At 40.8% G+C, this 11,058-nt stretch overlaps 1 protein-coding gene across 1 annotated transcript in view; it reads right to left on the bottom strand.

Moving 5' to 3' along the window:
- Nucleotides 1-484: 484 nt before the first annotated feature.
- LOC102494738 (peroxisome biogenesis factor 2-like) overlaps nt 485-11,058 on the bottom strand; it is a 23,006-nt gene continuing 12,432 nt past the window's right edge. Inside the window, 3 exon segments of the mRNA XM_027766334.1 lie at nt 485-818; nt 821-1,078; nt 1,081-1,633. Coding sequence (XP_027622135.1) covers nt 700-818; nt 821-1,078; nt 1,081-1,633 — 930 coding nt within the window. The 3' untranslated portion in view covers nt 485-699.

The raw sequence follows: 11,058 nt of genomic DNA, 5'->3' as shown, positions 1-11,058 counted from the left end.
ATTTACCTAAAAGAAAAAATTTAAAGTTATTAAACTATGCTACTTTTTGTGTGCTCTGAAATATATATTTACATGATAGCCTTGTTACTATAGTTATAAGAAAATAATAGAAGAATTTAGTTGCATGATAAAAGAATTTTTGTGTAACCAGAGTCTTTAGCACACTATTTTGGTTACATTTCTCCTAATTTAAACTTCTTAAACTTCCTACATTGGGGTTTCTTTTTTTTTTTTGGTCTCCAACATTTTTTAATTTTTAGAATACAACCTAACTTTCTGGGAAGGAGTAAAAGAGAGCTGCATTCCTAGTAGTCATCTGACAAAAACTGTCCATTATTCTTAACATTCAAACGCCCCCTATAGTGAAAAAAAAAAAAAACTCTCAAAAAAAAAAAAGAGTAAAATGAAGCTGCATTCCTAGTAGTCATCTGACAAAAACTGTCCATTATTGTTAACATTAAAAACAGGAAGGTAATCTTTTTTCTTTTTTTTTTTTAAATAACACACTGACATTTACTTAATATATTTAGAATCTTGTGATTTCCAGTGATTAGTATTTTGTCATGTCTGGAAAGGAACAGAAGACAGTGACTGAGAAGCACACGCCTCATAAAAGACACCTAAATAGGATACTTAGGATGACTAATATTAACAAATTGAACATAACACATTCTTCCTCAGAGGAAGCGATTTTAATTTCTAAAGAGCATTCACTTCAGACATTTCAATTCCTGATTTGAGTGGCTGCAGATTGTGTACCTCTGTGCCACACTTAGGACAAGTAACATACATGTCAAACAGGAAACTACTTTTAACACGCATCCTATGGTGTGCGGCATGGTGGGCCACTCCCCACATAGAGAACGTTCTTTGCCATTGATAGCTAATGAACTATCATTAGTAGGAACACCAGTTAGGGGGATACACCATGATGCTAACTTGGCTTTCAGCTTCTGGATATTGATAAGTGGTAAGAGAAAAATCAGGAACTCAGCAAAACCATGCCAGAGAAGTTCCCTGTTCATATACTCAAAACCAGCCTCACGTAGGTTTTGGGGCTTGCAAAATACAGAATGCCTAGGAGACATTCTGTCAAAGTTGCAAACTTTCCTCTTTGAAGGAAAATCAAAAAATTAATCAACTCACCTAATTTCAAAAGTCGAACCACAAAATTCATGCACTGCTTGACTTTCCCAAAGGATGCCAAATGGTGGTTTTGAAACAAACCGTAGCCTCTTTCTTCCAACCACCTCCCACCAACGGTACAAACGGCATACCAGAGCTTTTGATTCTTACTCGGTGGCTGATATTTCAGGTTCGGGGAAAAATCATTTTTGTACTGAATATTCAAAACTGACTGACCCACAGTGGCATTTTTGGAGTATGTAGTGAAAAGCCACAAGAATGCTTTCACCTCGGGTTCAAAGCAGGCTACCAGCCCTGGCTTAAATCTATGAAAGCACTGAGTAAACTGGGACCAGACTAGCTGCCCCAGAGCCTTGTTTAGTTCAGGCACATCCAACTGACTTTTCCTCAGCACTCTGTTCATACTCTGCATTTTCTTCTCTGGGCACCATGTCTTCTTTGAAAGTGTCTTTTTCCCCTTCCTGCAGCTCCTTTGAGATTTGATAGTCTACAGCTATGGCAGTAAGGACGTTTACCGCAAGTGATCCTGTGAAATCTTTGCCTCTTACTTGCCAGGAGCTTTGGTGGTATGTGCTGCTAAGGGGTCCTGCTCTGCAGGCTGGGACCACATGGGAGACCCTGATTTGACTTGGGTCCAAAGTAAAGGCCAGGTGCACTGGTCAGTGCCTTGAGATCCCAGCTACTTAGCAGGGTAAGGCAGGAGGACTGGTTTCATGGGGAGACACTTAGGAGTCCGCAAAATGCCCATGCTCCACATAACTTTTCCTGAAACATTTTCTGGAAAGCTTGGCTTTTCCTAGCAGACTCTGGGATACCCAGGCTTCTGGATCTCGTGAGCACTACATTGAGTTTTACAAATTAAATGAGTTACCACTATTTTCATTATTTGTTTAAAATTACATGTATAAAATTTCATTCAACTAAAAAGAATGATAACGATTGATATTTTTCAAAGGATTTGCTTTTATGAAATTCTTACAATGCTGTAAATCAGTATTCAGGATTCAGTGTGTGAGTTAAATTGTAATTTACAGATTATCTAACCTTAAGACTTTAAAACTGGGGCTGGATGGTGGGGTAGCAGTAAAACTCAATGCTTTATGAAACTGACCCATATGGGAAGGTTGTGAGTTCATGTCCAGAGACCTCTTTGAGTATGGCTGGTGTGTATGTGCCCATGATTCAGGATTGGCAGAAACTGAGGATAGATTGTTGAGGACGCTGTGTGTGTGTGTTTCTCTTTATCTCCCACTCATGGAATAAATAAATCAACTTTTTAAAAAAAGACCTTAGACCTAAATTGACTATAAATAATTTTTGGATGTCTAGACAGTTCCAAGAAAGAAAAAAAAATCAGATACATAGGTTTTTTTAATCTGCTCTCTGTTGCTTAATGGCTGAATACCTGAGTCTGGGTAATTTATAAAGAATAGAGATTTATTTAGCTCACAGTTTTAGAGGTCCAAGTTCAAGGGACTGCCATCTGGTGAGGACTGTCTTGTTAGTGGAGACTGTCTGCAAAGTCCTCAGGCAGCTCAGGGCGTCACATGGCAAGAATTTATGCAGAACATGTGTCTCTGTCTCCCTCTCCTTATAAACCCACCAGGAGTCAATCATGGAGTCCCCCATGCTGGTGACCTTATTTAATCCTAATAATCTCCTAAAGGCCCCATCTTGCAACACCAGAGTCAGATTAAGTTTCATTCTGTTAATCCCATGCAATCGGAACCAAATCTCAGCACATGAATTTTTAGAGAACACATTCAAACCATAGCACAGGTTTATACTTTTTTATTATTATTATTACTATTATTTTATTTAAATTTTTGACGTAGGGCATGTGCCCTCTCCAGAGAGAGGCACAGAGAGAGGGAAAGTGAGAACTCACTGTCACCGGGGGGATGACCATGCTATAATTCCTTCTCCTTCATTCTCCTCTTAGGAATTTGGACACACACGCGCACACACAGCGAGATTTTTTTTTTTTTGGAGAGGTTTTTGCTATAGGGCGTGTGCGCTCACCAGACAGAGAGAGACAGAGAGATAGAAAGCGAGAAATCACCCCCTGGGGGGAATGGCCATGCCGCAACCCCTTCTCCTCTATTCTCCTCTCAGGATCTTGGGCACGCACGTACACGTGCCCAGCGTGAGTTTAAGCCACTGGGTCCAGGATTCAAACTGCGGTCGATTACATAGGAGTCCAGCAACATAGCCATTACACTAACTCACACAGCCTGATTTTCACATTGCCAGGTCAGGGACTTGAATTGCAATCGGCCATGTGGGAATCCAGCACCTTAACCACCATGCCACCTGCTAGCCCCTATACTTATTTTTTAAATGGCAATCAACTAACAAAATATATAAAATGTTTTAGATAATATTTTATATGTATTTTGCCTCAACTGTTAAAACTGTATTAAATAATAGTGGAGAAAAAAATAGCTAAATAATTCTTTATTTTCTGTTCTCTAGTTTTCTGTTGTGTCTGAAAAAGGTTACTTTGATTATGAATAAGAATTAAGAAAAATGGTTAGTTATACTAGATACAATAGTTACAGAGACATAGAAAAATGTGTATAAGATAATGGATATTATTTTTAGTTTTCTTATTAAGAAAGTTGTTATAGTTTATTCATATGTTTAATATGATATATTATTTTATTTCAGTCAGTTAATTTATGTCAGTTAATTACATTAAAGCTATAATTAGAAGCTTGAGATTATAATCCATTTTTATAATTTATAAATTTGTCTATGCATACATGCATATATAAATGTATATTAACAAATTCTTTACTACATATTGTTGCATAAATAATGTGCCAAGAGAGTAAAATTAGCCTTTGAGTATTTTTTATGCATAATAACTAAGTTATGCTATGACCAGATTAGTAAGGTTTCCTTTTCTGAATACAGTTTATTTATTTACTTCTTCCATGGGAAAGAGACAACAGGCACCCTGACAGGGGTCTTCATGCCACAAGTCTCAGGTGACCAGACCACAGGCACACACGCACGTCTGTGCATCTGGCATGCTCAGGGATGTCTTAGGACATGAAACCAGGATCTTTCTCACATGGGTCCAGTTCTGTTACTGTTGCACCATCACCTGGTCCCAGTAGAGGTTATTTTTTGTTACTCAAATATTCCGTTAATTCTCAGAGCTTTTCAGCATCTTCTGAAATCATTAAGAGTCTACTTTTGGACAATAAGCTGATTTCCAAATAGCCATTCTTTATTGAGTGATTTTACAGTGTTGACTAACTGCAGAATAATAATACTATGAAGATGTCTTTTATGCCTAAGCTACCTTTAGGTTTCCTAAAATGGCCATTAGGCAACACAGAGATTTGCCTTTCTATCCTATAAAAGAAAGGTCAATAGTAATAATTAGGTTATCCAAATTTTACCAATTTTTAATTGAGTCAAACCATTATGAATGAGAACTTTGTCTACCAAGCTTAACATTAAGATAACCTGACAAATCGAAAATAGAAATTATCTTCCAGATATTAGTAAAATATGCAAATATAAGCATCTTTCAAGGACTGAACAATTTTCAAGTTAAAAGAAACATGCTCAAATCTAAGTACAAAGACTGATACAATAACCGACTATTGAAAGATGTTTCCAGGATTGGGGATTCATAAACTTTTTTTCATTTTTTTCTCATAACATTTTTGGGTAAGTGCTAAAGGTATTAGCTTGATTTCATGGGAATGGTGAGAAGCATATTGCTTTTTTCAGGCTTTCATTAGATCCAGTAGCTAAGGCATAGTTATTTCATCTAAGAGCTGTAGCAGCAATAGCAAAACAAGTAAAAATTTCAATTAGGTTGGTTCTAGATCTCCACTAAACTTTATGGTCCTCCCTGCTGCGCAAACTCTTCTATTGACAAAACTTCTCACCACTCTTCAGCTAATAGTTGCCTAGCCACCTAGAAAATATTATTGCTTTTCTCTTCACACTGTTGCTGTGACAGTCTAAAACCCATCATTCTTCTTCATCTACTGGAAGGAGGAAAAACCTACGACTGCTTACTTCGGTTAGGGAATTCTTCATACCTGCACAGGCCTTCAGAGACACTTCAGCCCATTTTGCTGGAACTGCTGAACTCTACTCAAAAAATCTGTTAACTTAGCGGAACACAAAATGGGTTCACTCCTCTTGTTGTAAATGACATTTTTGCTTTCAACACAGTCTGTGCCCTACTAGGGTACTACTCCATATGTGGACATTAGGCATCAGTGCCACACTCTAACTTATCCTGTGTGTTTAAGGTAATTTTTAGAGACTTTCAGATGCTTGAAATTACCACTCTCCTAAAGGATCATGTTTCTCTAAAATCAATTTTCATATTTGCCCCAAAATCACCCAATTACCTCCAAAACAAGGCACACACAAATTACTTTGCAGATAATCAACTGCCTCTTTATGCATTCTATGTGAGCTGCACTTCCTCTGTTAAGGAATAATACAACTGGAAAAAATGTCAAACATTTTTCTGACTCTAACAAAAGTAATAAATAATGTAAGCTCTCCTCCAAAAACCCAATAAACTATTTGAATTTCAGTAATTACAGTTCTTATGGATAGTCACGTTACTCTTGATTTCCTCTTAACTACTCAAAGGGAATTTTATGTTATAGCAAATATTTCCTACTATGCCTATATACCATAAGAGAAGTAAGACAGGTGAAAAAACGTTATTCGTTTTCCTGGATTAATAGGCATTTTGTTTTTGATAATCGTTAGTATTATACTAGGTTGGTGTGTCAAATAGGGTTCAAGCACTAGTGCATAACTATTATTTTATCAGAGGACTCAGCAACTCATCCTGCAACATAATGGGCAGGATAGACTAACCCTAGCCCTGCTACACACTAAATTCTCAAAACAATCTCTTGATCAGCCAAGTTTTGGCAATAGTGAAAATCTGGGTATCACCGCTTAAAGTCCTGCAGCCTGACTCGGTCTGCCCTTGACTATAAGGGAGACACTAAGAAAGAAACAAGCAGTCTCTGACATCTGGGCTCTGGCCTGATCCCATCAGCTGGGCCTTGCTGTTCTCCTGTTAAACAATTTTACCAAACAATGTCAGACAAGGCCACTCTGTGACGACAATGGATCAAGACAAAAAAGGACCACTGTGTAATCACATCTGAACATGGACAAAGGTGGACAGTCTCTAAACTACAGAGATGATCAAACTTCCCCTTATTCTAGCTAATACAAGTGATTGCTGCAGAGTTTTGTTGTTGTTGTTTTTGGTTTTGGTTTGGTTTGGTTTTAAACTTATGAGAGGGCACATGCACCGGCGCCAGTAAGGGAAGATGGGGAGGCGAATGGTCTCATGGCTCAGCCACACACCACAATTCTCATTTTCCAGTCTTCCAGCCTGTCCAGATCCTGGGCACATCCACTTGGTGTGTTTTCAGGCTGACTGGGCTAGGGACTTGAACTGCAGCTTCTAGCTCCATGGTCAGTCAGGTATGCTACTGACTGTGCTGCAGAAGCTGGGCCCTGCTCCTTGAATTATATCTGTATCTTCACTTTAATTTTCCCTCATTATAGATAAGATTTATTGAGATAACCTTTTATAGAATTACCCTGCTTCCTGATAGCATCCAGTCAGAACAGACCCTAACTTCCTTAGACCATTCTCCCCAAAAATCACTGAAGAGAAATCCAAATTCTTTCAGTTACTCCTCACACCCTCTTCCTGAGCTCCCTGTGGTTCCCCATGGTGTGCCTGCTCCCTCTCTGCAATGAGTAATACAGATACCACCTCACTTTTCTCCCACAGGAAGAGATTATTAGCACCCCCTTTTTACAGACAATGTAGGTGATATTCAGAATTGCAATCATGTTCCCGAGACTATCCAGTTAGTAAGCCAAAAAACCCACACAGGAACCCAGGCCTGGCTCTTCAATATGCCATGCTGCCCTTCAGTGAGTGCTTAAAGGGAGATTCTGTTACGTCCTTGGCAATTTCTCTTAAGAAAATTCCATTTTCCAACAGGTTCCACCTTACTCTTAGCTAGCTTATTAAAATATCATCACCTCCATGCTTATCCTCAGTCACTTTGAATGCTCTCATCAACCTTGCACATAATAGTTGTTCATTAAAGTGTCTGTGTGTGTGTTGTGTGGGGATGGGTTGTGATATATCTTAATGTGTGATACATGTTATTTGCTGAAAGACTCTCCTGGTTACCAGAATCACCCCAACCATATCTGCACATAGCAAAAACAGACAAACCTCTTTCTTCGGACCCCTTCCAGGCTGGTCCGAACAGCTGAGGAACTCCGCAGACCAGGCATGTAGAGGCTGCTGCTAGTTCAGCGCAGGGATTCCCAGGGAGCAAGAAGGGAGGGGCCGGAGCTGCCACTGTGGAGCTTCTGACTATTTAGTGCTGACAGAAGAGAATCAGCCTTCAGTCACCCAGCAAGGATGGAGAGAATTCTCACTGCTGTCAGCCTCCTGCCCACCTTGTGGAGGACGGTGCTCAGAAAGCATAGAAGGCACGACTTTTGCTCTGAGGATCTTGCCTTAGCTTCCCCCACTGAGGCTGCCTCCTGCTTTTTCTTCTGTCCCTCCCATTTGAGTCCAAGTGTAGAGATGCTAAAAGGAGCATTCTTGGGGGAAAGAGGGTGCACTGGCCGATGTGGGTATGAAGCATGGCTGTGAGGGTTTTTGGATGAAGAAGTGCAAACATACATTGACCTAGCCATGTCTGTTCTGGGATAATTACCAGGCAAGAAAGTCTCCAGGGATGGAGAGAAGAGAGAAAGAAAAGGAGGAGAGAAACAAAGTCCCAGCCATTTTTATGCAACAGGGGCTTAGGGACAGTGATCCGAAACGTGTGTTAGAGGAAGAGGGGAGTTTGCTTGGAGGCTGCATTTGTCTAAGGGTACCATATTTGGGTTCTGCTTTTATTTGAGGAGGTTTGATAAGTAGGTGGCAACTTACAGCAGTAAGAGTAGAGCTAAAGCTGCTCCAAAACACCTTTGGTTTCAGGGTCGTAAGAGGGACTCCTTCCCTGAGTTAGGCGGGCAACAGAGGGAGCCAGAGAGATGAGACCAAGGAAGAAGATCTGGAGTCTTGAGAAGGAATCAACAGGAGCCGAATTTATCTCAAATACAGTGGCTCCATAATCAGCTGGGACAGCGGCTGCTATGGACTTCCCAAGATCTTCTCACAGGGACACTATGCCTGGTAGGGATGGGGGTGTTTGCTAGATGGAGTCCACATATAGGAGCTGTCAGGACCTTCCATTCTCTCCCCATAGGACCCTAGCATAGCATGGTGCTTGTTCATAGCTGGCCCTCATTAAATAATCAAAGCCTATCTCTTGTCTCCACATATAGATATAGAAGGGGAAGGAGATCATTGGAATGATCCATGGAATTCTTGAGATTTGATCCTCCAAACTCTGACCTGGAAGGCCAGAGTGGTGATTGATTTCATCCAACTGGACTTCCATTATGTTAGTTATCCCACACCTGCCGTAGCTACCAGCCCAGTTTCTGCTTACTTGTTAGAAACCCCCAGTCTTGGGGCCAGCAGGAGACATAGTGGTTAAGGCGCTGGACTCCCACATGGCCGTGTTTGCTTGAAGGCTGGTTCTAGTCCTAGATCTGACAACTTGAAAACCATGCTAGGTGTCTGTGCGTGCATGGCCAAAATCCCAAGAGGAGAATAGAGAAGGGATTTGTGGAGTGACCATCTCCCCTGGGAGGGTGATTTCTCACTTGCCCTCTCTCTGTCTCTCTCTAACCAGTGTATGCACTCTATGGCAAAAACCTAAAAAAGAAAAAGACAGGAAGAAAGCAAGCCCCAGTCTCAACAAACACACAACATCTCTTTCCCCTCCCCGAGCAGAACAGCTGATATGGTCTACATTCTTAAGAACAGTCTCCAACAGGGGCTGACCCTGTAGCCTAGTAATTAAAGGAGCCAGATCCCACATGGTCAACCACAGTTTGAATCCTAGCCCTAGTGGCTTGAAAAAACATGCCAGGATCACATGTGTATGTTCTCAAAAATCCCAATGGGATGGAGAAATGGAGAAGGGTTTGCCATGTGACCACATCCCACTGTGGGGTGCTTTCTCCTTCCCTGTTGTTCTCTCTCTCTCACTCTGGTGAGTGCATGTATCCTCTGGGAATAAAAATAAAAACAATTTTCTTCCATTTCCCCTCCAAATAGGAGATAATGAATCATATATATATATATACACACACATATATATACATATATACACACATATATATACATTAGAAAGAAAGCATGTTTCAGAGAATGCCTAGTCCACTGGCTGATGAAAGGTGTATGGTAAAAATGAGTGCTTTGCAGGCAAATCTTTTTAAGAAAGTCTGGGTTAATCAAAGTTTTTTCTTTTTTTTTTTTCCAAAAAGGGTCTCTATTTTCAGACTGCTCAGAACCTCGACTATGCTAATGTACACTATGGTCTGTAAAAGATGGGGAGAATAGATTTCACAACTCCATGCCTTTATCAAGTACTTATGAGTGTTAGGCTCTGGGCTAAGTGTTTCACACATATGAATCTTTATTTAACCCTTATCACATAAGGTAGATGTTACTGTTATCTTCATCCTGTAGATGAAAGAGATTAGGCACAGAGAAGTTAAGTAACCCACCTGAAGTCACAAGCCAGTAATTAGCAGAGCTGATACTTTGGGAGGCTGCACTGGAGAGCATTGGATGAGTGCGGAAGAGACTGTACAGACGCTCAGCAAACCCACTTTCTCTTCTTACAGAGCTTACCACTGAATGTCACTTCCCAGGATCCCTTGCCATGAAGTCGTCAGTCCTTACCTCTGGGATGTGATCAGGAGTGCTGTGTATCCTCTCCATACTGAGGAAGTTAAGAGTATGGGTTTGCTTCCTCCATATTCTCTTTTCTCTTACTTGTTGGCAGAATGGAGAGGATGCAATAAGGGATTCTAGGGACTTAAAAGATAGCCAAGCCACACTATGAAGCCAGCTTGGGTCCCTGACTAACTATGTAGATCAGACTAAGACTATGGTGAGGCCACCAGCTCACTCCATCCCTACTCTTTCCAAACAGCATCAGACTGTGTCATGGAAAAGAAATAACTGTTGGGGCAGGCAGGTGGCATGGTGGTTAAGGGCGTTGCACTCCCATATGACCAACTGTGGTCTAAGTCCTGGACCTGGTGTCTTGCTTTCTCACTTGCCTTCTCTCTCTCTCTCTCTCTCTCTCTCTCTGGTCAAATTTAAATAAATAAATAAACAAATAAAGTTAAATAAAATAATTCTTAAAAAAAAAGGAAAGAAGTAACTGCTGACTGTATTAAACCACCGAGGTTTGAGCACTGCTTATTATCACATTTATCCTACCTGCGGCAGTTTAGATGTGTTGTTCCAAACTTTGTATGCTGAGATTTGGTTGTGATAAGGTTAAGAGGAAGAAAATTTAATTCGAGTATTGAAATTGGTGTTGAAAAGTGAGAAAAAAATTTTTTAGGACAGTCATGTCTGCTTAAAAGTGTTATCAGAGGACCAGCAGTTAGCGTAATGGCTATGTTGCTGGACTCCCACGTAGTCGATCGCGCTTCGAGTCCCAGACCCGGTGGCTTAAACTCATGTCGGGCGCATGTGTGTGTGTGCCCAAGATCCTGAGAGGAGAATGGAGGAGAAGGGATTGCGGCGTGACCATCCCCCCAGGGGGTGATTTCCTGCTTTCTATCTTTGTGTCTCTCTCTCTGTCTGTCTGGCAAGTGCACGTGCCCTATAGCAAAAACCTCTCCAAAAAAAATAAAAAAGTGTTAGCGGGACCAGCAGTTAGCATAATGGCTATGTCATTGGACTCCCACGTAGTTGACCACGGTTCACGTCCCAGACCTGGTGGCTTAAACTCA

This window comes from Tupaia chinensis, unplaced genomic scaffold (assembly GCF_000334495.1).
Source record: "Tupaia chinensis unplaced genomic scaffold, TupChi_1.0 Scaffold142619_1, whole genome shotgun sequence".
Classification (NCBI taxonomy): domain Eukaryota; kingdom Metazoa; phylum Chordata; class Mammalia; order Scandentia; family Tupaiidae; genus Tupaia; species Tupaia belangeri.
This window is presented reverse-complemented; position numbering and strand designations above follow the sequence as displayed.